The sequence below is a fragment of the Nerophis ophidion genome, linkage group LG11, assembly GCF_033978795.1.
Source record: "Nerophis ophidion isolate RoL-2023_Sa linkage group LG11, RoL_Noph_v1.0, whole genome shotgun sequence".
NCBI lineage: Eukaryota > Metazoa > Chordata > Actinopteri > Syngnathiformes > Syngnathidae > Nerophis > Nerophis ophidion.
Genome location: NC_084621.1, coordinates 53784390 through 53812322, shown reverse-complemented (window position 1 = coordinate 53812322; position 27933 = coordinate 53784390). Strand labels below are relative to the sequence as shown.

At 38.7% G+C, this 27933-nt stretch overlaps 1 protein-coding gene across 1 annotated transcript in view; it reads left to right on the top strand.

Moving 5' to 3' along the window:
• Nucleotides 1–26317, top strand: part of LOC133562240 (eukaryotic translation initiation factor 3 subunit H) — a 101338-nt gene extending 75021 nt beyond the window's left edge. Inside the window, exons 4-8 of the mRNA XM_061916245.1 lie at nucleotides 770–869; nucleotides 7925–8074; nucleotides 18111–18231; nucleotides 25582–25714; nucleotides 26052–26317. Coding sequence (XP_061772229.1) covers nucleotides 770–869; nucleotides 7925–8074; nucleotides 18111–18231; nucleotides 25582–25714; nucleotides 26052–26146 — 599 coding nt within the window. The 3' untranslated portion in view covers nucleotides 26147–26317. The remainder of the gene's footprint in view (nucleotides 1–769; nucleotides 870–7924; nucleotides 8075–18110; nucleotides 18232–25581; nucleotides 25715–26051) is intronic.
• The last annotated feature ends 1616 nt before the right edge of the window (nucleotides 26318–27933 follow it).

Genomic DNA, 27933 nt, shown 5'->3' with positions numbered 1-27933 from the left:
AAACGGTGAAAACAATAAAATACAACGTGTCGACTTCCAGATTAATTCAAAATAACTTAACTCCAGACTCTGCAGAATTATATCTGAATGTTATGATAATGGCACGTATACTCATTGTATAACAACTTGGGCATCGGCATGCAAGTCCACATTAAAGCTTGTCAAATCGGCATACAAGCAAGCTGTAAAAGTCTGAGAAAAAAAACCAACCCACGCCATTATTCTAACATCTTAAAGAAATATAAATTGCTGAGTTGGAAAGCATTTATAAATTGTGCAGATGTTTATTTAGTGTACAAGATTCTCCGTGGACTGGGTTCACCTCCACTAAAATAATTTATAAAGACAAACCTAAATCGATTGAATAGATCTGCATCTAGAGGTGACTGTTTGTCCCATTCAGAAATATAACGGTTGTAGAAACACTGCACATAGTGCTCCACTATGACAACATCAACCAAAAGCTACAAACCAATCCGTAGGAAAATATACAATTATAACAAGACCTTTCTCGAATTTGACCAGGAAATACCAGAGTGGCAAAGCTTAGTTAAATAATAGTCAAAGCACTTAGTTTTCAGTATACCATTAAAAATAGGCTTTCGGATACTATACGATTAAATGATGTTTAATCATTTAAATGCTGTCTGTACAAAGAACCTTTCATAAACACAAGAAAACAAAACTACAATGTAAAACATGCTCTAAATTACACATTATCAATGTGAAGATTACTCTATTCTGAACGTCTGTCTTGCACTACTTACAGACCCTATAAAGACGGCCCAAGGCTCTCTGTCCCTCAAGGCTTACAGGCTCACGCCTAAACTCATGGAGATCTGCAAAGAGAAAGATTTCACCCCTGAAGCGTAAGTAGCTTCTTGCACTGTTTTTTTAAGACAATGTGTGTGTAACAATTAATTACATCTAAATATAACACAACACTAATTTTAGGGATAGAACGTTCAACATGTTTTTTGTTGCAATTTGCTGTACAAAGTGGAAATGAAAGTAAATTAAAGTCCACCCACGGGGCAATCATTCGGTAGCAGCTGGAGATTGATTCAGCTGCTGGTGACTTATCAGTTTGCCCTTGCCAATCAAACAAATGTACTGTTTACGCCTTTTTTGACCCCAAGGCTTAGCATAATTGCTTTTAAATTGCAGTTAAAAGGAAATGTAATAAGGGAACTATTTCGACGCAGCTCATGTGAGTCCAAGTGCACACGTTTTGGCATACAAACACATGAATGAGGACACCTGTACAGAAAAAGACACAGTTTTTTCAATAACAATATACACACTGTGCCAAATCAACTCCCTTTGTTTATTTTGATAACAAAATTAAATCAACAAATTGTAATGTTTCCCCACAACACAATACTGAAAAAAGGTATTTGTTGTTACTATAACTAATGTCATACAAGTGTGCATCTTCTGTGTATCTTGTTTTCATCTCACTCTAATAGCACACAGGGACGTACGAGTGACAATTAGACCCATCCCTTTGGTGTGACCCCCAAGTCCGCTGAGCTATGAAGGCAGCGGTCAATAGCATCCACTTGAGCTCACAATTTGCAGCCTCAAATTAGTCAGCCTATAAAGTCAACCTTTGGCTTTGTACAGCAGGGACCAACTTGGAAAAGATCACAACATTAAGTGTGCCAGAGCAATTTGTCCTGCCTAGAATTTGTTGTCCTTCTTTCTTCATATGCCTATTTGTATTGCCATCTGAAAAGGTCATAATATGCAGGATATATGTTGAAACCCACTGATGGATAATTGTGCCAATATATGTAAGCGTCTATAGTTATCGATAGTGTTTTCTGTCCTCCCCATTTAGACTAATGCAGACTTGTTGGTTCTCTTTCTGAAGTTTGCATTGAGTTATACTTGGGTTAATAAAAACTTTTTTTTAAAGAAACAGCGCTCTTTAGACATACAGGGGTTCACTAAATATTTAGACTTACAGTGAGTGTTGATTTAGTCATATGTCATCAATAAAGTAATGTATACAAACCCGAGTTGGAGATTATGAATAAGCCTTTCTCTGTCAATTGTGATAGCTTCCCCAAAAAGCACTCAAGATTACTATTTGGTCTGTCACAAGGCTGCACAATTAATCAAATTTGAATCACAATCAAGATTTTGGCTGCCGCGATTTAATGAGGATGATCGTAAGCGATGATTTATGATTTAGGGTTTAAGTTTATTTCAAACATAGGATAGAATATACTTTTGTTCATCCTACAATGGGGAAATTACGTTGTTGCAGTGCAGGTTTTTACATACAGTAACAGAAATACAACGTAATGACAACAAAAAAAATTCTAAAACTACTACGTATTGCGCACTAATATTTTGACATAAAAGATCAAATAAAACAAAAAACAATAACATGCGCGTTGCACTCCAAAAAAAAGATTACAATAATCATATTTATTTGTAATGGCTTCTGTGGGTTCTCTCTTGAACAAAACAGTCGTGTGGTCTGCAAATAGCACTAACCATAAGTCCTTTGTAACTTTACAAATGTGGTTTGTATTAAGATTGAACAATTTTTGTCCCAGTATTTATACCCTGGGTTGCGCCGCAATATATATTTAGCACTGCAGACGTATGTTCACCAAGCTTCACGTATTGCTCCACGTTGCTTAAGTAGCTTCTTACTCAGGTCAAGACCACGTTGTAATTTGTTAATTAAAATGTTATGATTAATTGTGTCAAGTGTTTTTGTTCAACCAATAAACACTGCAACTGCACAATGTGTACAATCTATTGCATTGGTAATCAATCAATCAATCAATGTTTATTTATATAGCCCTAAATCACAAATGTCTCAAAGGACTGTACAAACCATTACGACTACGACATCCTCGGAAGAACCCACAAAAGGGCAAGGAAAACTCACACCCAGTGGGCAGGGAGAATTCACATCCAGTGGGACGCCAGTGACAATGCTGACTATGAGAAACCTTGGAGAGGACCTCAGATGTGGGCAACCCCCCCACTCTAGGGTACCGAAAGCAATGGATGTTGAGCGGGTCTAACATGATACTGTGAAAGTTCGATCCATAGTGGATCCAAGACAGCAGCGAGAGTCCCGTCCACAGGAAACCATCCCAAGCGGAGGCGGATCAGCAGCGTAGAGATGTCCCCAACCGATACACAGGCGAGCGGTCCATCCTGGGTCCCGACGAGCGGTCCATCCTGGGTCTCGACTCTGGACAGCCAGTACTTCATCCATGGCCATCGGACCGGATCCACAAGGGAGGGGGGGACATAGGAGAAATAAGAAAAGAAGCGGCAGATCAACTGGTCTAAAAAGGAGGTCTATTTAAAGGCTAGAGTATACAGATGAGTTTTAAGGTGAGACTTAAATGCTTCTACTGAGGTAGCATCTCGAACTTTTACCGGGAGGGCATTCCAGAGTACTGGAGCCCGAACGGAAAACGCTCTATAGCCCGCAGAGTTTTTTTGGGCTTTAGGAATCACTAATAAGCCGGAGTCTTTTGAACGCAGATTTCTTGCCGGGACATATGGTACAATACAATCGTCAAGATAGGATGGAGCTAGACCGTGTAGTATTTTATACGTAAGTAGTAAAACCTTAAAGTCACATCTTAAGTGCACAGGAAGCCAGTGCAGGTGAGCCAGTACAGGCGTAATGTGATCAAACTTTCTTGTTCTTGTCAAAAGTCTAGCAGCCGCATTTTGTACCAACTGTAATCTTTTAATGCTAGACATGGGGAGACCCGAAAATAATATGTTACAGTAATCGAGACGAGACGTAACAAACGCATGGATAATGATCTCGGCGTCTTTAGTGGACAAAATGGAGCGAATTTCAGCGATATTACGGAGATGAAAGAAGGCCGTTTTAGTAACGCTTTTAATGTGTGCCTCAAAGGAGAGAGTTGGGTCGAAGATAATACACAGATTTTTTACCGAGTCACCTTGTTTTATTATTTGGTTGTCAAATGTTAAAGTTGTATGATTAAATAGAGGTCGGTGTCTAGCAGGACCGATAATCAGCATTTCCGTTTTTTTGGCGTTAAGTTGCAAAAAATTAGCGGACATCCATTGTTTAATTTCATTAAGACACGCTTCCAACTGGCTACACTCCGGCGTGTTGGTCAGCTTTAGGGGCATGTAGAGTTGGGTGTCATCAGCATAACAGTGAAAGCTAACACCATATTTGCGTATGACGTCACCCAGCGGCAGCATGTAGATGCTGAAGAGTGCAGGGCCAAGGACCGAACCCTGGGGAACTCCACACGTTACCTTAACAAAGTCCGATATCATACTGTTATGGGAGACGCACTGTACCCTGTCAGTAAGATAAGAGTTAAACCAAGACAGGGCTAAGTCTGACATACCAATTCGTGTTTTGATACGCTCTAATAAAATATTATGATCGACGGTATCGAAAGCAGCGCTAAGATCGAGGAGCAGCAACATAGATGACGCATCAGAATCCATCGTTAGCAATAGATCATTAGTCATTTTTGCGAGGGCTGTCTCAGTAGAGTGATTTGCCCTGAAACCGGATTGAAAGGTTTCACATAGATTGTTAAACGCTAAGTGTTCATTTAGCTGCTCTGCAACAATTTTTTCGAGGATTTTCGAAATAAAGGGAAGGTGAGACACCGGTCGGTAGTTTACCATGAGGTCAGGATCGAGGTTAGGTCTTTTAAGGAGAGGATGAATAACCGCTTTTTTGAATGCTAGGGTAACAGTGCCCGAGGAAAGTGATAAGTTTATAATATTTAGCACTGATGGACCTAATAATACAAAAAGCTCCTTGATAAGTTTCCCAGGAAGTGGGTCAAGTAAACATGTTGTTTGTTTTATTCCATTTACACGTTGTAACAATTCTTCTAATGTTATTTCATCAAAACGAGAGAAACTATTTTGGATATTTGCAGTATCCGCCGTATATACAGTCGTATCTGTGTTAATAGAACCCAGTTGTAGCAGCGACGCATCTTTCCCATAATTTCAGATAATACCATGGATGTCAAATGTTAGCTCTGTAGCCGTATTGGTTGTCTGTGAGTGTTCCGCTTTTCTTAAAAATGTGTCCAATCTGTTTATAAATAGTTTTTCAATCATTTAAAAAAATGTTGCTAGTAAGGAAACAGGTCTATAGTTTGTAAACTGCTGTTTGTCTCCAGTCTTATAAACTTGTACAACTTTTCCATTTTCATTTTGTTTAGGGATATGCCTGTTTGAAATGATAGGTTGCTGATATATGTTAAAGTTTCTGAAATTTCTTCAATTACCTTTTTTTATCGTTTTTATATCAAATCCGTTACAATTAGTTGAAGTATTGTATTTACCGTACATTCCTTTACAATTTGGATTAGTTCTTCTTTGTTTCGTTTGTGAGAAAACATTGAGTTGGGATTTCTGTCATAGTGTCTTTTAAGTCCTCAACTGACACGGTAGCTTGAATCCTTTCTTCCAGATTTCGTCCAATATTTGACCAACACACAGCTCTGCTTGTCCCCATGGAGTCACACGAGCAGAACTAACCGCTAACCATCATACTAAATAAATTCTGGCAAGACAAGCGCCCCATTAGAATTTATGCATCTGTAAATGCGTATGAATTAAGGGAATGCGAAAATGTAATTGGTCATTGAAGGACTAAACTAAACTAAATAACTATTTTTAGATTTTGTCATTTAATACACATCTTTCACACACCAAACAATCAAATGAATGATTAGGCCAAGCTAGGGTGTCCAATTGATGACGGACAGGCCACCCATTAAGGGTGCATAAACAACAGAAAAACATAACTAAAAGCTTCATGTAATGAGAAGAGGCTGACACGAAAGTAATAATGAACACAAACACAAAGTTATGCCTTTAAATATATGGATATGGTTTATTTAGCATTTTTATTAGACTATTACATTTTAAATTAAATAATGGTGTTGCGTTCAGCCACCACAACCGATTCAATAATTATGATTATTAATGATTTCAATATTGTTAATATTGTTTAAGCCAGGGGTGCCCATTACGTCGATCGCGAGCTACCGGTCGATCGCGGAGGATGTGTTAGTTGATCGCCAGCCAGGCATTTAAAAAAATAGACCTAAAAATTAACGATCATCAATCTTCACCAAGACGTGACTTTCGTCACTTGATTGACATTCACGACACCTGAGGGTCTTGTGAGATGACACTGGCTGCTGCAAGCTCTTTATTAAGAAAAAGTGATAGACAGGAAGACAATAATTTTTTTTTTTCAACACATTGGCGCCGTACCTGCTGTCAAAACTCTAAAGACCGACTGCACAGTTCCTCTCTTCACAATAAAAGCGCTGCTTCCTCTTGCCTGCGCCAACAAAATAAGAGTCTCAGAAAGCTGGCGTGCACAAGCTAGCAAGCTACGGAGCTAATGGATTTCTTGTAAAGTGTATAAAAATGAGTATGGAAGCTGGACAAATAAGATTCCAAAAACCACTTTCATGTGGTATTGGACAGACAGGAGGAGTTTTGTTCTCCTCCATTTGAAAAAAACAACTTTATCCGCACTTCTGTCGGATTCCAATCAATGCAAGTCATCCGAATCAGGTAATACTTATATATTCTGGTCTTCATGAAAGAAAGGACTCTATATGTGTTAAAAAATATTGCATTATCATTAAAAACCTTTAAAATGTTAACAAAAACGTATGTTTCATAAATAAAAACATATAAATGATATATATGAATGAGGTATATCCCCTCGACTTGGTCAATTGAAAAGTAGCTTGCCTGCAGTAGAAGTGTGGGCACCCCTAGTTTAAGCCATCATTGTGCAGCCCAAGTCCACCCACAATATTTTAGCAAAGCAATAAAGCCATATCATGAAAGTTTACAAAAATCCATTTGGCATAACATCATATATTAATTCACTCTCATAAAGCTTTGATGTAATTGAATCAAGATAAGTTGAACCCCACCTGGGGATAGGTTGATTGGCAACGCTAAATTGGCCCTAGTGTGTTAATGTGAGTGTGAATGTTGTCCGTCTATCTGTGTTGGCCCTGCGATGAGGTGGCGACTTGTCCAGGGTGTACCCCGCCTTCCGCCCGATTGTAGCTGAGATAGGCGCCAACGCCCCTGCGACCTCAAAAGGGAATAAGCGGTAGGAAATGGATGGATGGATGAATTGTAATAACACCGTTTTCCATTTGTTATATTCAAGGATTGCTTTCACTGCTAAACTCTGGAAAGAGGTTCGCAGCCTCTTTTGCAGAACTTCCAGGTTCTGTAACAGCTTCTTCCCTCAGACCATCAGACTCTTGAACACATCAAAATAATCCCCTCAATTCTTCCACAAAACGGATTAACTCGCTGGACCATAAAGACAATATAACATACATCCGTAAACGTGGATGCATATGCAAAAGTGCAATATATTCATCTGTACAGTAAATCTATTTATATCTGCACCTTCCTTATTGTTTTTTTTTATCCTGCACTACAAGAAACTTATCAGTACTTTAGAGTTAACATTTAAAAAACAATAAAAGGAAGTCTAAGTCTCGTGTGAACAAATGTATAACTCACTGCTCTAAAAATATATTCAAAGCACACCAAGTAATATATTTTCTCTGATAGCACAATAATAGTTATTACCGTACACTTGTTTTACTTGCAAATATGTTCAGAAAGATTTGGGTCAGCCTTTTCAGAGCATGGCTATAAAGGGCTCTTGTACCACAGAAAGTGCATTTACTCAAATAACAGACTGTTTTATGTCAAACCAAAAACTGTTAATCTCTTCAATGACTAAAAAAGATGTCACTTGTGGAAATAGTTGAAAACGCAATTATGAATATCTGTTATAACCTCATCACGAAGGAAAGCACTTAACTTTCAATATGTATTTGTGTCTTTTGTCTTTCTCTTTACCCTCCAGATTGAAGAAGGCTAACATTGGCTTCGAGCACATGTTCGAGGAGGTGCCTATTGTTATCAAAAACTCTCACCTCATCAACGTCCTGATGTGGGAGCTGGAGGACAAGTCCACAGTTGCCAACAAACATGAACTGCTCAACCTATCAAGCAGGTTAGCTCATCTAGAATTTACTCAGGCCTTAGGCTAAGTCCTCACTGTATCAATAGAGAACTACCACATGGAACAACTTTTTGCAACATTTTTATTCTCAAATGACCTTTCTATTTTATCAGACTAAAGTTCCCTTAGAGGCCCTCTAAGAGTTTATCAAGTGTCTTCTTTAGACCTTCAGAAGTCAATGTAAAACAAATGTAATAACAAAAACTTGCAAGAAATACTCATGCTGAAGAAAAGAAAAGCATCATATATTTATTGTGGCTCTTTAGAATAATCCTTTGCATATACTTCTCAGGGCATTCAATCCTTCACATGCAGAATAGGATGTTCGGGTGTGTAGATCCATTCCCAATCTACTCTAATGGTCTGTTCATGGCCCTCAAATTGATCACAATTTCACCTTGCTGAGTGGAAAGCAACATCTTACCCAGTTTGCGATTTAGTTCATGTTGTCTAGCAACTGCCACAACTGTTTATTAATAGTCAATTTTTGCAGAAATCGTGCGTTGTGTGCACAAAGTATTGTAATGTCAGCGGAATAACATTGAGTCAAAGTATTTGTTGTGGAATATTACATATTGTATGTGGCAAAGCTGCTGATGAAATAGAGGAGTGCCCTTGTTTACTGAACATTTGTTTTAGGCTCAGATCAGATACCCGACATCTCATGGGCACAATGTTTTGGCGACAAACAAGACTGCCAATGGAAACAAGACTTACTTTTTGGAAGTAAGCGTATGTAAATCGGGGTAACACTTTACATGTATATTCAGTACATCAAACTACCTCTTAAAAGGGAACTGTACTTTTTGGGGAATTTTGCCTATCGTTCACTAAAGGTTTTCTTTGTTGTTGTTGTTGTTGTTGTTATTGTAAGAGCGAACACTAAGGAACTCTTTTTCTAGGCTAGTAAGACATTTTCTTGGGCCGCATGCTAAGACATTAGCCGTTAGCTAGCGTTTGCGTCAGCAGCTGAATTGCTTTTGAGTTTATAATGATATATAATAATAATATTAATAATACACAACACAATGCGATAGGACACCAATCTGTATTAACTGAACAATAATATTACAGTATATGTAAAGTATTAGCCCACATTTCATGTTTTGTTTGTACACAGCGAGCTCAACTTTCTATGTGGATGTAATAACAGACATGGTGCGCTGCATGTATCATAATCAATATTGTAGTGACTCACTCGGTGGACAGTTGTCTGTTCAGCTGGCCGGGGAAGTTTTTTCGACTTGACTTTCGTTAAGCATGCCAAATATGTCCGCAAAGCTTGGCTCCAAGTTCCACATTTATACCCTTAAGTCATGCCAACTTCACTTCCGTCTGCTCAAACGTTTCACCCTCTGTGCGTCCTCGCTTCTAAAAGCAGCAATTCATCCTCTGTATATTCAGCTTCAAAAAGATAAGGTTTTCAATCCTCATTTGTCCAAAAATAGTCGTCTTTGTTATCTGTTACCAAGTCTGCCATGATTACATGACACACTCATGTTTGTTTACGGAAGTGGGAACACTCATTTGTTGCCGGAAGTCGGAAGTATGCTGCTTTAGAACAGAAAATAATTGCGCAGAGGAAGGAAGTTCCAGTAATGCATAAAATGACCAAAACCTGTTAAATATTGAACATATTATGTCCATGGATGTTTTCATTCATCCAAGTCACTGTATTCTCAGGGTATTCAATCAATCGCAACTGGACTGTTTGTTTTGTTTTAGAAGATGATTTTCCTTTCATCCAAGTCGGCTTCATCAGTTCATCCTCATAGACATAGTCAGATCTTCAGTTGTTGTTCAGGGATGGCTCTTCATATGTACAAAAGAGGAGTGAGGAAGCCATTTCTCTCAAGGTTGAAAAAACATACCTGAACAGAGGAGATGTCTTGCAACATCACATATTTCCCACACAAAAATCTGTCCTTTCAACCATTCCTAAAATACTGTGCAATTTAGCCTCCAACAAATACCAGGAGTTCATGCTCTTTTGTGCCACTTGTTTACAACTGAATGGAATGCTAATGTGGGTGTTTTTGACTATTTTGAGCTGGTAGTGGTCAATTCACAGCGATCGCTTGCCCCACGATACCTCAATGCTGACAAAGGGAAATGACACTTCTGCGACTGGCGAAACCTTTTCTAGCAGTCCAGTTTCGATCGACTGAATGCGCTGAGAATTGAACATGTTACATATTGTCATGAACTGGTCTATTATTCATTTTATATACAAACCCCATTTCCATATGAGTTGGGAAATTTTGTTAGATGTAAGTATAAACAGAATACAATGATTTGCAAATCATTTTCAACCCATATTCAGTTGAATATGATACAAAGACAACATATTTGATGTTCTAACTCATAACTTTATTTTTAATTTTTACAAATCATTAACTTTGGAATTTGATGCCAGCAACATGTGACAAAGAAGTTGGGAAAGGTGGCAATAAATACTGATAAAGTTGAGGAATGTTCATCAAACACTTATTTGGAACATCCCACAGGTGTGCACGCTAATTGGGAGCAGGTGAATGCTATGATTGGGTATAAAAACAGCTTCCCAAAAAATGCTCAGTCTTTCACAAGAAAGGATGGGGCGAGGTACACCCCTTTGTCCGCAACTGTGTGGGCAAATAGTCAAACAGTTTAAGAACAACGTTTCTCAGAGTGCAATTGCAAGAAATTTAGGGATTTCAACATCTACGGTCCATAATAATATCAAAAGGTTCAGAGAATGTTGAGAAATCACTACACGTAAGCGGCATGGGCGGAAACCAACACTGAATGACCGTGACCTTCGATTCCTCAGACGGCACTGTGTCAAAAACCGACATCAATCTCTAAAGAATATCATCACATGGGCTCAGGAACACTTCAGAAAACCACTGACAATAAATACAGTTCATCGCTACTACATCTGTAAGTGCTAGTTAAAGTTTTACTATGTAAAGCAAAAGCCATTTATCAACAACATTCAGAAACGTCGCCGGCTTCTCTGGGCCCGAGATCATCTAAGATGGACTGATGCAAAGTGGAAAAGTGTTCTGTGGTCTGACGAGTCCACATTTCAAATTGTTTTTGGAAATATTCGACATCTTGTCATCTGGACCAAAGGGGAAGCAAACCATTCAGACTGTTATCGACGCAAAGTTCAATAGCCAGCATCTGTGATGGTATGGGGGTGTATTAAAGGCCTACTGAAATGAGATTTTCTTATTTAAACGGGGATAGCAGGTCCATTTTAAGTGTCATACTTGATCATTTTGCAATACTGCCATATTTTTCCTGAAAGGGTTTAGTAGAGAACATTTACGATAAAGTTCGCAACTTTTGGTCGCTAATAAAAAAGCCTTGCCTTTACCGGAAGTAGCAGACGATGAGCATGTGACGTCACTGGTGTGAGGGCTCTTTACATCCTCACATTGTTTATAATGTGAGCCTCCAGCAGCAAGAGCTATTCGGACCGAGAAAGCGACAATTTCCCCATTAATTTGAGCGAGGATGAACGATTCGTGGATGAGGAAATTTAGAGTGAAGGACTAGAAAAAATAAAAAAATTAAGTAAAAAAAAAAGGCGATTGCATTAGGAGCGATTCAGATGTTTTTAGACACATTAACTTGGATAATTCTGGGAAATCCCTTATTTTTCTCTTTTTTTGCTAGTGTTTTAGTGAGTTAAATAGTACCTGATAGTCGGAGAGGTGTGTCCACGGGTGTGTTGACGCCAGTCTCTGAAAGAAGTCACGTACGAAGCTGCAGCAGGACAGAAGCTCCGCTGATCTCTGGTAAGAGGCGACTTTTCACCACAATTTTCTCCCGAAACCTGCCGGTTGACAAGTGGTCGGGAACCATGTTTGCTTGACCGATCTGATCCATAGTAAAGCTTCACCTCCGGGAATTTTAAACAAGGAAACACCGTGTGTTTGTGTGGCTAAAGGCTAAAGCTTCCCACCTCCATCTTTCTACTTTGACTTCTCCATTATTAATTGAACAAATTGCAAAAGATTCAGCAACACAGATGTCCAGAATACTGTGTAATTGCGCGATGAAAAGAGACGACTTTTAACTGTAAGTAAGGCTGGGCTAAAATGTCCCCTCCAACCAATAACGTCACAAACACGCGTCATCATTCCGCGACGTTTCCAACAGGAAACTTCGCGGGACATTTAAAATTGTAATTTAGTAAATCAAACCGGCCGTATTTGCGTGTGTTGCAATGTTAAGATTTCATCTTTGATATATAAACTATCAGACTGCGTGGTCGGTAGTATTGGGTTTCAGTAGGCCTTTAATGCCCAAGGCATGGGTAACTTACACATCTGTGAAGGCACCATTAATGCTGAAAGGTACATACAGGTTTTGGAACAACATATGTTGCCATCTAAGCGGCGTCTTTTTCATGGAGACCCCTGCTTTTTTCAGCAAGACAATGCCAAGCCACATTCAGGACGTGTTACAACGTGACTTCGTAAAAATAGAGTGCAGGTACTTTCCTGGCCCGCCTGCAGTCCAAACCTGTTTCCCATCGAAAATGTGTGGCGCATTATGGAGCGTAAAATACGACAGCGGAGATCCCGGACTGTTGAACGACATAAGCTCTACATAAAACAAGAATGGGAAATAATTCCTCTTTCAAAGTTTCAACAAATAATTTCCTTAGTTCCCAAACGTTTGAGTGTTGTTTAAAGAAAAGGTGATGTAACACAGTGGTGAATATGCCCTTTCCCAAGTACTTTGGCACGTGTTGCAGCCATGAAATTCTAAGTTAATTATTATTTGCAAAAAAAAAAAAAGTTTATAAGTTTGAACATCAAATATCTCGTCTTTGTAGTGCATTCAAATGAATATGGGTTGAAAAGGATCTGCAAATCATTGTATTCCGTTTATACATTATTTACATCTAACACAATTTCCCAACTCATATGGAAACAGGGTTTGTGTATATATATATATATATATATTATATTGTTTTATTGGATTGATTTAAAAAAAAGAAATAAAATTAAGAAAAAAAAAGATAAAAAATAGGGCTTCACGGTGGCAGAGGGGTTAGTGCGTCTGCCTCACAATACAAAGTTCCTGCAGTCCTGGGTTCAAATCCAGGCTTGGGATCTTTCTGTGTGGAGTTTGCATGTTCTCCCCGTGAATGCGTGGGTTCCCTCCAGGTACTCCGGCTTCCTCCCACTTCCAAAGACATGCACCTGGGGATAGGTTGATTGGCAACACTAAATTGGCCCTAGTGTGTGAATGTGAGTGTGAATGTTGTCTGTCTATCTGTGTTAGCCCTGCGATGAGGTGGCGACTTGTCCAGGGTGTACCCTGCCTTCCGCCCGATTGTAGCTGAGATAGGCGCCAGCGCCCCCCGCGTCCCCGAAAGGGAATAAGCGGTAGAAAATGGATGGATGGATGGATGGAAGATAAAAAATAAAAGAATCGATTCTGAATCGCACAACGTATTTGATTCAATTCGTAATCGAATCTATTTTTTCCCACACCCCAATATATATATATATATATATATACATATATAAAAATAATTAAATAAATAAATGATAAATGGGTTGTACGTGTATAGCGCTTTTCTATCTTCAAGGTACTCAAAGCGCTTTGACACTACTTCCACATTTACCCATTCACACACACATTCACACACTGATGGAGGGAGCTGCCATGCAAGGCGCCAACCAGCACCCATCAGGAGCAAGGGTGAAGTGTCTTGCTCAGGACACAACGGACGTGACGAGGTTGGTATTAGGTGGGAATTTAACCAGGGACCCTCGGGTTGCGCACGGCCACTCTCCCACTGCGCCACGCCGTCCCATAATATATATATATATATATATATATATATATATATATATATATATACACATACTTGTAGTGTGTATATATACTTGCAGTGTGTAAATAAAACGTTGATGGAGAGTATTTAGTTTTAATAGAGCGCTTTGAAGGCTACAATGGTGAAATGTTTTTATTACTTTTAAGATCCTTTAAAAAAAAGGATGTGTTCTTGTCTCTCATAATGATTGTGAACGATTGTCAAAATTCCCCCAGCAAGTGCAGTTCCCCTTTAAGAACTGTATTTGGATCTTTAGGCTTTTCAGCTTCATTTTCCTCTGTATTTGTCAGCAATCACTTATGGAAACACACTGCTGCAAGGAGAAACAGCTGTGAAGCTGCTGCCAGTAAAAACAAAAAAACATGGCCAGGTGTTAGAAATTATCACAATAATAACTGACAGCATATTCTATGCTCATACAGTATCTACTTTATTTTATTTCCCCACATGTTTGATGGCATGACTGCAAGTGGACTGTCTGACAGAATGGAATGGTTTCTTGACGTTGTCAGATTGCAACTCAGTTTTCTGTCTTTGTATTGAATTGTAGTGTCTGTTTCGCTACATCTTCTGCTGACAGTCACACCCTTTCTTCTCATTTCCAGTCCTTCAAAGAAGTAAATGATAATGGGTTTTATTTAATGTTTTTCCTTTTGTCATTTTCTAATCTTTGGTACCATTTGTCTCTGTCATCTACTTGGAAAGCGGAGTGAATGCCGTTTCACTCCAGGAAATGAGTTTGTTTTTAACCACAGATGATGCTGTGGAACCCATTGATGGATTGCATGAATTTTAAGTAATTTCTAACTTGCACATTTTTTTTTCTAGTTGTAAAGTTCCCAAAGTGCCTTTTGTTTGTCAGTCAATATATTTTCCCCCTTTTGGGGGGTTTTCCTACTCACCTGATCCTTTCCCCTGTTTCTCGTTTCATCTTATACTTTACATCACAAGTCTGACTTTTCTTCTTCTTGAAAGAAAATCGCTTTGTTAGCTTTTGAGCGAGGAAACACTCAAATGCTGTTTCAGAAGATAAACATGTTATTGACTAATATTAAACAATACAACATTAGTAAATTAAACAAAATGGGGACGGTGTGGCGAAGTTGAGAGACTGGCCGTGCCAGCAATATTAGGGTTACTGGTTCAATCCCCACCTTCTACCATCCTAGTCACGTCCGTTGTGTCCTTGAGCAAGACATTTCACCCTTGCCCCTGGTTAGCGCCTTGCATGGCAGCTCCCGCCATCAGTGTGTGAATGTAAGGGTGAATGTGAAAATACTGTCAAAGCACTTTGGGCTCCTTAAAAAGGGGTAGAAAAGCGCTATAAAAGTACAACCATTTACCATTTTTACCATTTAAAATGGTCAGACTTTTTTCTCCCATCAAATAAATAGCTTTTGACTCAGCGATTATTTCATTCTTGTTTTTTGTTTGTTTAACTTTAATATTATTTATAGTGTTCTATTCTTTAAAACAAAAAATGGAAGGTTGCTCAGTTGCTCTTCACAAACTTGTGCGTTTTTTGTAGATGGGTAAAATTAATCTTTTGGGATTTTCATAAAAATGTGTGTAATTATCTTGTGTTTTTAAACCTCACTCAACAGAGCATTACGTGTATGACTTACTTATGTGAGGGAAAAGAGGCACAACACTGATTGAATTTTACATTGTGAATAGCCTGACTTTCACCACAGTGGACAGGGACTGCACGCACACACACAAACACGCACACACGCACCAAGGTCCATAAGGGCAGATTGTCCCGTGCAGGATTATACCGAGTACTGCTTCCCTACTGTTTACTACTGCAGTACCTTGTAACAGACATTCACGCCATGTTTGATTGAGTAATGTACGCTCACAGATGATTAATGTAATCAACCTGAAATCAATCACGATCATATAATTGCCCAGCACCTAATTGAGATATAGATTTTAGACCAGGCAGTTCTTGCGGGTGTAGTTTTCATCCTATATAAGCAGTCAGAATGTGTGTTTAATAGTACATACTCTATTATGTATCACAAAGACTTTCACAAAATAATTCCAAAGAGGAAAATTCAAACCAGAAGTTGAGTGCTGCGGCCTCGTTAAGGTTGAATTTATACAGGCAGTGAGACTCTCCACTTGCAATGGGGCTCACGGGAGGAGAGAGCGTGGCTTGGTACTGTATTGAGTGTTGTCGGTGTGCTGGGACTGTTTGTTACTGTATTGAGTGTTGTCAGTGTGTTGTGTGAGGAAAAATGATCGTAGCTGTAATAGATGTGATAGAGTGATAGATGTGGCAAAGACACATGTGGAAGAGTCCTCAAGTGTGATGACATGTTTAGGACACGTGCTGCAGGAAAAACCGTGAAAGTAATATGAAATAATCACAAAATGTTAAGACTGTTAAAAAGCAAGGATTAGCTAAATAGAATTTACAAAAAAAAATGTCAAAGCGTTAATCCTACAGTTTTATTTTGTAAAGCGGTTAATTTTGTATGAAACAGTCTCTTGGACAGGGTTTGCTGCTTTATGTCCTGAATCCATTCCTTTTAAGTAGGAGATTGTGAGAAACTTTGACCTGATAGAAATCTGATTGCAACACCTTTTGCCATTATCTTTTGAATTACAAGAAGGCATGATCAATATTTTTATAATGGCAACAATATATCAAATGTCATTGTGTCCTCTTAGAGCCGTCAGTCTCGGTGATGAACCTAAAGATACTTATCACCTCGCTCTGCAGCTCCTCTCTCCTTTACAATTCTTGAGAGTGCATGTTCAATGTTTTGCTACAGCCTCTGACGTTACGTTTTGGTTTGCTGCAGTTACTTACTGCAGCAACCTGCTGTTTTTGTTTTACAATAGAAACCCCTCAAGTGCACTCTGTATTATTTTCTGACCAACACACGTAGTCAATTGAACACCATTTATCAAAAGAGCAAAATACTTAAACAATTTGGATTGAGATTTTTTACTGAATCTTGACTCTAGGGCATGTCTTAGAGAGCAAGGGTTCCTAACCTTTTTGAAGTCGGGTTCCAACTGTTCCACTACAGAGGAGTCTGGGGCCTTCTAACGCAGAATTTCCACTGAATGCGGAACTGCTGTGGACTGGCACACGCTTACCGACCGACTCTTTCCGTTTTTGATCAAGTCATTGTGTCAATTTCCACCGCCTGCAGAACGTCACCGACATGCCGTTGCCGTTCCGCATTTCAGCGCTAAATAACTGCTTCTATTTTTGCCAGACGCCGCAACAATTACGTTTAATTTTGCTAAAAAAAATGCTAGTGCTGGACCGTAAGTCATGCTCAACCGCAAAATAAAGTATCAGGTTTACTTCCAAAATTAAATTATTTTTCATGGCAGATCGTATTTTACACTTTGAAAGGTCCTAATGAGTGGCAACAGACATGAAGTCACACGTTTTCATACTCAATTTAATTTTGTTGACACGAAATGATGAATACATACTGATTCTGGAAGTCCAAAATTAAAGAATAATGTACAGGCATGTACATTATGGAATGTAAATGTTTTGCATTTTCAGTTTTATTGATCATTACAGTAATCATATTAGTAAATGATGGGTAAAATGTTTGTATAAAACTTTACCACTGCCAACTGCACTTGCGTTATACAACCTAAGTTCTGCTTCACACAAGAAGGAAAGATGAATGCAGCAATGTACAGAGACATCCCACCCTTCACTCAGTGTGGCTTGTGCAGCCCTTTGAGACACTTGTGATTAAGGGCTATATGAGTAAACTCATTGATTGATTGATTGAAGTGTCACTTACCTCGAAAGTACGCCTGGGCGGTCTTGCTTAAAAATAAAATGTCACATCTGGCTCACAAAAAGTGCGAATTCCAAACAAGCTCGTTTGCGGGAGTATGCAAAATATGCAAGATTATTTTATAAATATCTCCACAAAGCCTCCACAGTTTTATTTAAAATTTTCGGGACTTATGGAGATCTAAAAGACACAACAGCAGGTACCAATAGGTAAGAAATGTCGCTTACACATAATAGGGCTTCTTCTAAGATGTTCATGCAGGTACAAATCAAATGTTATACTTTAAACGAAATCAGTCAAGGATACACACAGTTAGTTCAAAGCTGTGATTTTCAGGTTAAATGGACATTTGTGATAGAGCAAAAGAATGTGAATGATTTAGTCCTTTTTCTTGCAGTAACCATTTGGAAAAAAGCCTTCAGCTCCTGATGGACAGAGTGGATGACATGAGCCAAGACATCGTCAAATATAATACCTACAGCCGCAACCTGAGTAAACAGCAGCAGCAGAAGCACCAGGTAATACTCATCCAGACACTTGTATGCACCCGCGAATTTTCCTTAATAGCGACACATGCACACCACCCACAGACCCTGGGAGCCAAGTAGCAGGAAAAATATCAACATTGCAGCCTGCATATGTTAAAAAAAGATCTACAAAGGTGCACACATGCTCGCTCGCACGCACACACACTGCCTCTGCAGAAAAAAACAGGTATCAGTCTCTCAGCCGGAGATATGATCGATTGCAACAATAATCACAGTATGCAAGCTGCAAAGCATCAAGTAGTGAGCACACACAAAGAAAATCCAAAACAGTTTTTTCAGACTCACATTACTGTAAACCGGATTAACTACAGTAAACAGCACCTGTGAAAACATGCAAATACCAGTGTCATTAACTAAAAACATGTTCCGTAATTCACTCTCTAAGTACAGACAGAAACATGTTTTGTTTTAATTAAAACTATTATTGTGTAACATTTTTGCCTTTTAAATGATGCAGCTCAACCACACAAAGTACTATACCCCTCAATGTTTACTATTTTTTTAGCCTTTTGTGTAGCAAGGAAAGCCAACCCAAAGACTGGAAATATCTGTATTATTTAGTATGATGCAGTGCAGGTCAACGTTATTGCCAACTTCAAAAGAAATAATAACTGCTGATATGAAACCTCTGAGTATTATTTGTTCATTCATGTCAAACATATGTTCTGTCTTAAAGTGATGCACTTGCAGTTTTTCTCACAGGACTGCAATCTGTGGTGATAGGTTGTGGGGGATTTTGACATTTTACTTAATGAAACAAGACGAAGCTGCCTGGAAGTGCTTTGAGATGGATAATGGGCTGCAGTAGTGAGTCCTACTAGTTTTAGAAGGCTCTCCAAAAGTCTCCAATCATTAATGGATAAATTGTCGCTAGTGGGGATGGGTCCCTTCCACATTTCAATCGATACGACACCAATTCCCGATAATCGATACCAGTTCTCAACAATACCAATTTTCATTACTTTGGTGTGTGTTCAAATGTTAATTAAATGCATTTCTTGTTCAAGCCTGTGTAAACTACCCTATTACTTTTGACATTACTACCAACAATAACGTCTAACTTTACGCCATGTGCATCTTAGACCTCCGTTAGGACGTCTCTGTGTGAGAGAATGTTATGTTGAAGAGGTTCATTTAGCCTACTGGCGTGTATTTATAAATGGTTGATTTATATAGGCTAGTAGGTAAAGTGTTGTACCTGACAACACTTGATGGTACAATCCATATAACACATCACAGACAATGTCACGCTAACATCACGTGACACCTCTGATGAAGGCTGCAGAAGCAAGGTAGCCCAAACTTGTCAGGTACAACACTTTACCTTACTATCCTGTATAAATCAACCATTTATAAATAGTTAAATGTTGTTACCCACATACGAAAAACGAGCAGCACTCTTTGAAACACTATGTGGGCATACTTTTATTTTGAAGTGTCTCGTTTGGTCTGTCGATGGATGTAAGGAAGCTACTTCCGGGTATGAGTACACATTTTTTTGATGGCTGAGAAGGGAGAAAGAGAGCGACTGATCGCAACAAAAACCAAAAAGTGTCACAAGGACTTTAAGCGTTTGGGCTATAAGAGCCAGAAGATCACAATTTCCTCTTAAAATAAGCATGCAGGCCAACAAGGTATTTGTTTGTCATCTGTTGGTGTTTTACTTGGTAAAATGTTTGATCCACATGCTGTGCATGTTATTATTTTTACGTTTCTAACGTGCTTTATTTATTACAGTTTTCACGGTGAATTTGAAGGGAAAGGAAGCCTTCGAATAAATCAGTTCAAGAAAGTCATAGTGTCTGTGCTATTCGGAGGGAGTTACACTTTCTAACCTCACTAATGCCTTGCATCGTCTATATTAGATATATAACAACGGGCGGGTGGCGGGTGGTTGTGGCTTTGATAAAATGTTGGTTCGGGTGTATGGGGGGTGGATGACCACTTTAGTGATGCGATTGCGTATGATATAATTGCCTATCCGCGCATCTCTAGTGCGCGTGCATGTGGTTTTTCTTTGGGTAAGCCAGCTTCCTCTCACATTCCAAAAATATGCACGTTTGGTATATTTGAGACGGTAAATTGTCCTTAGATATGAATGTTAGTCTATATATGTGCCCTGCGATCATCCATGCTTATTCTGGTTAGCCTGTCTATTTGCTAATCTATTGTACGTTAGCATTAAGCTAGCGGCATTAGAGCTCAACCCTTATCCTGTATAATTAAATTGCTTTTTTCAGTTACACATATATATATATATATATATATATATATATATATATATATATATATATATATACACATATATATATATATGTATATATATATACACATGTATATATATATATACACATATATATATATATATATATATATATATGTATATATATATATACACATATATATATATATATATATATTTTTTTTTTTTTAATTTTTTTTTTTTTTTTTGTGAGAATTGTGTTAAATTTAGAATCGATTCTGATTTGAATTGTCACCCCAGGAATCATAATCGAATCGTAAAAAAGATTCCCATCCCTAGTGGTTATCCCTCACTTGTTGGAGGAGTACATGAGACCCTCACTATTGGTAAAAGACAACACATTACTGCTTACTGTCTGCTGGTGGATTAAAGAGGTGATCTAAAAGAACAGTTAATTAGCTACTTTGCTGCACACTCTTCTCCACATTTTTTAAACTTATAACTACATTTTCAAACATCGAACCCGGTTCCACATTATTTTTAATTATAATATTTGACTATTAATTATAGTCATGATTCAGCTGCAATATGCACGCTGTATGTGTTTTTGTTGTTGTTTTTTTCCAAACACAATCATATTCAACCTAACTGTCAGGTTGTCAAATCTGAGTCTTGCTTTCTAACCTGTCAATCACACTAGACACAGAAGACCTCATACAAATGGGCACAAAACATTAGAAAAGCTGCTTTTTTTTTTTATTTAAAATTTTTTTTTTTTTTTTTATTAGTGTATGATAATCCTGTTTTCATTATCTTCCAGTGTCTCAGAGACCCATTTCATACACAGACTTCATTAGCTGTAAATGAAAAATCTGCAGCAGTAATGGTTTTAGTGTGCTCAAAAACACTTAACATGCACACAGACACCACTTATAACACACACTCAGAAGCAGGGAAAGATTCACAGATGAAGACTCATTAGGGTAGCGCATTTTCAGCAACTGCAGCCTCAATCAGATGCATCATAAATGTCCGCCAACACACGCACAAGAGATATTAGAACAATAGTAGCACAGAAGGCTCATTAATGCGCTTTGTGTTCGTACAAACTTCCACCTACTTTCCAACAACGTCAATGATTTTGTTGCTACTCGCAGCGATTGGAATTGAGAAAATGTCCTAAGTGTTAATGCTCAGTCTTCATCATCACGCAGGTTCACAAGCATCAGCCAGGCGTACAATAATCACAACTCTGAGCCCATCTCAGTTCACCATGTGCGCCTCGCACAAAGACAACACGTGTCCCCGGGCCAATCACCCACACTCCAGCCACTATGATTTATCATCCTTTCCCACCGACCTTCTCATCATTGCAGGCCTCGAGCCACACACGCACACTAGTATACGCACACACACGTGTGTGTATACAGTGCCATACACAAACTGACCACTTTAATGGTGTCTCCAGTTATGTACAGTTTGAACAATATATGCACTGAGAGGAGCTGAAATTAAGCTCTTACTACACCTTTCATGCATTCACTGTATTTGCGCCCTGTAATCTTGTGCTTATGACCCTGATGCTTCTGGGACCTTATTAATCATCGGAAGGCTGCAAACCTCACAGTGCGTGAGAGGGCTCCATTTTTCATTGAGCGCTCTTTGAATTTGGTAAATAGCAGGTTCTCAGTAAGACTTGGGTGGAGGAATTGTTTGTCACTCCTCTTGATTTATGTATTCTCATGTTTTTATCTTTTCCTCCCTTACCTCACGATAATCTTTTTGCAGATTTTTACGGCATGACAGCATTTTTGTCTTCTTACTCGTCATTTTTTTTCTGTAACACTTCTAAGCTGTCAGGGATGACATTGGCCAAGATGTCAGTGTGTTTCACGTCAGTCAGTTCAGTGCTTCAAAAGATTAACTGCATGTGTTTGGATTTATATGGATAAACAGTATTAAGACAAGAAGGATATTAGATGAGAAGAATACCCACTAAAATGTACATGAAGCCGACGAGGAATCAATCTTACCATACCTGCTGTCACTTGTTTTTCATTTAGAGCGGCATTACAGTAATAATCGTTTTCCACCAAAAAGTACTTCTTTATGCTTATCTACAAACCCTATTTCCATATGAGTTGGGAAATTGTGTTAGATGGAAATATAAACGGAATACAACGATTTGCAAATACTTTTCAACCCATATTCAATTGAATGCACTACATTGACAAGATATTTGGCTTTTCAAACTCATAAACTTTATTTTTTTTTTCAAATAATAATTAACTTAGAATTTAATGGCTGCAACATGTGCCAAAGTAGTTGGGAAAGGGCATGATCACCACTGTGTTACATCACCTTTTCTTTTAACAACACTCAAACGTTTTGGGAACTGAAGAAATTAATTGTTGAGCCTTCGAAAGTGGAATTATTTCCCATTCTTGTTTTATGTAGAGCTTCAGTCGTTCAACAGTCCGGGGTCTCCGCTGTCGTATTTTACACTTCACATTTTCGATGGGGGACAGGTCTGGACTGCAGGCGGGCCAGGAAAGTACCCGCACTCTATTTTTACGAAGTCTCGTTGTTGCAACATGTGCTGAATGTGGCTGGGCATTGTCTTGCTGAGAAAAGCAGGGGCGTCCATGAAAAAGACATTACTTAGATGGCAGCATATGTTGTTCCGAAACCTGTATGTACCTTTCAGCAATAATGGTGCCTGTACAGATGTGTAAGTTACCCATACCTTGGGCACTAATGCACCCCATACCATCACAGATGCTGACTTTTGAACATTGCATCGATAACAGTCTGGATGGTTCGCTTCCCCTTTGGTCCGGATGACACGATGTCGAATATTTCCCCCAAAAATTTTGGAATAAGGCTGTAACATGTGGAATAAGTCAAGAGTTGTTAATACTTTGTGGATGCAGCATTTAAGGCGACTCGGCTAATTTGGTACGTTTTTTGGCACATTTTGTAAATTAGCTGGGTCATGCTTCTAGCTCAAAAATGCAAAATGTTTCAGGTGTTAAAAGCAGGTTTGGATGCAAACATGAAGCCTGTACTTAAAAGATGCCGTTCTTGGTATAAGCCCAAACGGAAGACGCTCTCTGCTACATGAGGCTCTCTTGTTCCAGCTGCAGGGTTGGTTCTCTGCAGGAGGCTCTGGAAGCCTGGTGAAGTAGAAGGGTAAATACAGCACATGACTGAGAAAATCCTCCTGCAGTCTGTCTGACAGCTGCTATGTGGGACAGAATCAGTTCCGTCTTAAGCGAACACGGAAAGCCAAAGCTGCACTGCACTGAACGCCAGGCCTCAATCAAATCTACATTTTGTCTTCTAACATTCATCTGGTGTGTGGGTTGTCAATTTGTCAGACAGGAAAAAAAAAATGCTCACCAATTGCTTGCATAATGTAAATACCAAATAATCTGCTAATGATGAACCAATAACTCCAATGCAACTAAGATGGTGCATTTATGGCAAAGGTAATTGCCAGCTCTGCATAGAAAATGTGTATTCATTCATTTTCTATACTGATTATCCTAATTAGGAATACGGGTAAACTGGAGTTTATACCACAGGACTTCAGGCCCAGGTGACAAGCCATCAGCCAATCGCAGGACACATATAGTGGAAACTTGATTTACAAACTTAATTGGTTCTTCAATAGGGTTTGTAGTAGAAACATTCATATATTCAAGCACATTTTTTCACAAGAAACAATGTAACATGGATATGTTACAGCCTCGACAAAATACATACTTTAGTAAAAGTTTGTACACTAAACATTTTATAAGGTGCTATGCAGTACTGTATATCATATTTTTAATATAATAACTAAAAAAATAAATTGCTGAACTGTCCTCATTTCCAGCCGTCCTGCCGACACGCACACATAGTGTCACTTGCCTTGTAGTACACCCCAAGTTTGAAATCACAAAACTTATTAACTTGAACAGCCATGTTGCTACAATGATTATGAATTGGTCATGTAACAATATGAACAGTTTCACAGTTATGAGGACCACAATTATCACAGTTATCATCGCAGTATTGTTGATTGTGTTAAAAAAAACTTTTACTTTTTGTGTTTCTTATGCTTTGTGTTTTAGTTTTAGTATTTCATCTGTTTTAATGGCTAAACATTTATTGTTTAGAATATTGGTTTGTACTGTAGCACTTTAAGATTTATTTAAATGAAAAGTATGTAAGAAATAACATTTATTATTACTTATCATTTCTGACAGGCGCACAATTGAATAGCTTAAACAGCAATGTGTTGATATAAGTTTATTTTTTTGGTATATTGTTTTTTTTTATAGGGGAAAGACTTTAATGTCTCTAGTTTTCATATCAACATTTAATTTAGAGAGCTGGCACCAGTTTGTCCATGAGTTTATCAAAGTGCAGTTATCAATCAACATTTTTCAATATTTTTTTTATTTAAACCCGTAAAAGTAATTGTCAGGTGTTTTACCATGGTTATCATTATTATTTTTACTAGGAATAAAAATTTAAATCCACTTTCCCTTGTGGGTTAATTGTTTTATCTAGCGGAAGTGAGAAGGAGGGAAGGCAGTGTCGACAATACTGTGGATACTTTCTGAATGTTTCAAACTACACATTGCTTGTCCGTTGCTTTCTTTGGACTTATATTGAGCTAGTAAAGCTTGAAAAATGCTGTAACAAAAGACTTAAAAGCACACAAAGTATCAGAGTAGCTAATGACACCGCGGCTCTGCTGACTGAATAAGCTTAGGGGATCGATCACGGAGACCAGGTTCATACAGTAAAGTATATTTCTATTTGGTCTGTCGTTCGTAAATCAAAGTTTGTACAATGAGGGGTTCATCAATCACTTACATAGACTGCAATATGCCCTAATTTTTTACAAATCTTCATTATATTCTTCATCTAGCTCTTCTTGTTTGAGCCTAGTCCTTCTTACAACTTGCTGTGCTCAAACTCCCCTCTGTCATAGTTATCTGATGATGTTGTCTCCTCACATTATTATGCTAAGATGATGTCCCGGTCTCCTCTCTCACCCGTTTCAATGCAGTCAGACTTTACCGTGCCACCCTCTAATGCCTCCCTGTCCATCTTACCTACAGTACCTCCAGAGGCGGCAGCAGGAGAATGCTCAGCGGCAGAGTCGAGGAGAGCCACCGTTGCCTGAAGAGGACCTGACCAAAATGTTCAAGCCCCCTCAGCCTCCACCTCGCATGGACACACTCCTTATTGCAGGTACAGTAAACACACAAAGCATGTACACAACATGTCCTGTCCATAGTTCAACCCCACAAACTTTCTGTGCTCCGCTAACAATAGCTCCTACTCTACCTTGTAATTATCTACCCTATTATCAAGAAATTACATGAATCTAAAGTTTATTTGCTCAATCTCCAAGTGGACCGCCCCTTTGTATACTGCTTCATGCTGTTCAGCCTTCTCCTCCGCCCCCTGACAGCTATTTGATCCTGCAGCTTATCCTGTACTGATTTGATGTTTTGTTTGTGTTCTTCCCCTTTTTCCTACCTCCCTTGTTCATATCGTGTGGATGTGTGTGGCTACCTTCCAACAGGGCAAATCAACAACTACTGCCAGAACGTGAAGGAATTCACCTCGCAGAACCTTGGGAAGTTGTTCATGGCGGAAGCTCTCCAAGGCCACAACTAGACGAGAGGAAAAATACATAAAAACAAAACTAACCAGACAACTGAAGTGCTCTCTTGTTTATTTCCTGCTAATCTATTCATTATCTCACACCGCTTTGCATATAAAAGTCAAGCCGACCTTTAATTTTCCCTGTAATTTTTTCATCATTAAAACCAAAATTGGGCAACTTTATTTCATATCTATGCCTTTTAATTCACTTGTTTCTTGTATAAAAGCAAACAAGGCATTTTTCCTTTACGATTGTGAGCTAACGAGTCATTTCATTGTTGCAAGCACTTAGTTTACATTTCCTTGCTCAAACCTGTTCCATGGTCAACACTACGTGGTGTTGTTGCAAAGTGCAACATTTAGAGAGCACAGTAAGTCAGCCACAGTGTTAGAGAGAGGGGTCGCTGAGTGCTGATGCACACACTTTGATAAAGTCACCAACACTCTGCTGACTCAATTAGTGCAGAGTTCCATACATTCTCTAACATTAACCTCAGCAATAGACAAAAAAAAACTGTGCTGGGTGCTTAATGGCATGTGTTTCTTTGGTTCAGTAGCTACTTGCAATCAAAGCACGATGCCAACATACTTTTTCTGTGAAGTCAGTTTTGGAGAACTACATCTGCAGTATAAAGTTTGATAATTAGTGATGGGTCACACGATACTGATGCACTAGGAAGGAGTGACACTGCGTACCCAGACGTGTGTCACTTTTAGAAGAAAAAACACCCGACTGCTGGAATGTTTGAATGTTAAGAGAGCACTGCATTTGACATCGGGTTTCGTCACCATCAATGATCTAAATAGAACTAAAAAATATAAATTTTTTAAAAAGTCTGGCATCATATTTTTATGCAAATAAGATAAATGTTCTTTTTCTGTTTACTATTTGGTTCATTGATCAGAGTTGTATGTTCCAAATACCTTCCAACAATTCTAAATCAAAGGTATTATATTTACTAACTAGAAAGTTTTGATGGGCCTGCTATCTGTGCCCAGGACCTCTGGCCGAGGGTCGCTGGAAGCCGCCGTGCTTTTAAGCTGTATGAATACTGTGAGTTTTAGGTGTAACTGCACAAAAATAACTACATAGCGCGTACCCATTCAATTTTTTTTTGGTGAATAGCGTTGCCATAGTAACACAAAATATTCCCTATTTAGATTTCCCATTGGCACAAAAGAGACCTTTCCGACGGTATAACATATGTGGGGGTTAGTTGGCCGGTTCGCCTCGTAGTGGATGTAACTGAAACGTGCGGAACAAGAATAATAACGTTTGAAGTATGAGCAATATCAATATGGGCTGCTTGCATTGCAGCAGGCCCATAATAATTATTTTTACTTGCAGGTCAAATGATTTTTTAAATCCAGTAGATGGCGCCGATATGAAACACCAAGTCAGTAGCAGTGCAACTCAGTTGGGAATAATTTTACCAGCCATCACCGGCGATAATTACAGTAATTCATACTAGGACAGTGTCAGTTTAGTTAACTAATAACCGTCAATGACCTATTGCTCTTGGTGAACATCTGACGATGATCGTAATTTCTGGATTTATAGAGCACATCTGCTTATTAGCTGCACCAACCTTATTTTTATTTTGTACATATATTGGCTGCACCCCTGTTTTAGCCACAGGTGTACACATTGAACCATGCAATGTTTACACAGGCTTTCACCATTTTACAGAACACACTGGCAGGAAGCGCTGTCCTCGTCTCCCTAAGTTGTCTTCTTCAGGGCCTCTTGCTGATGGATTTTCTTTCCGTGCGGCGGGTTTTTACTTTTTCGATGGTTG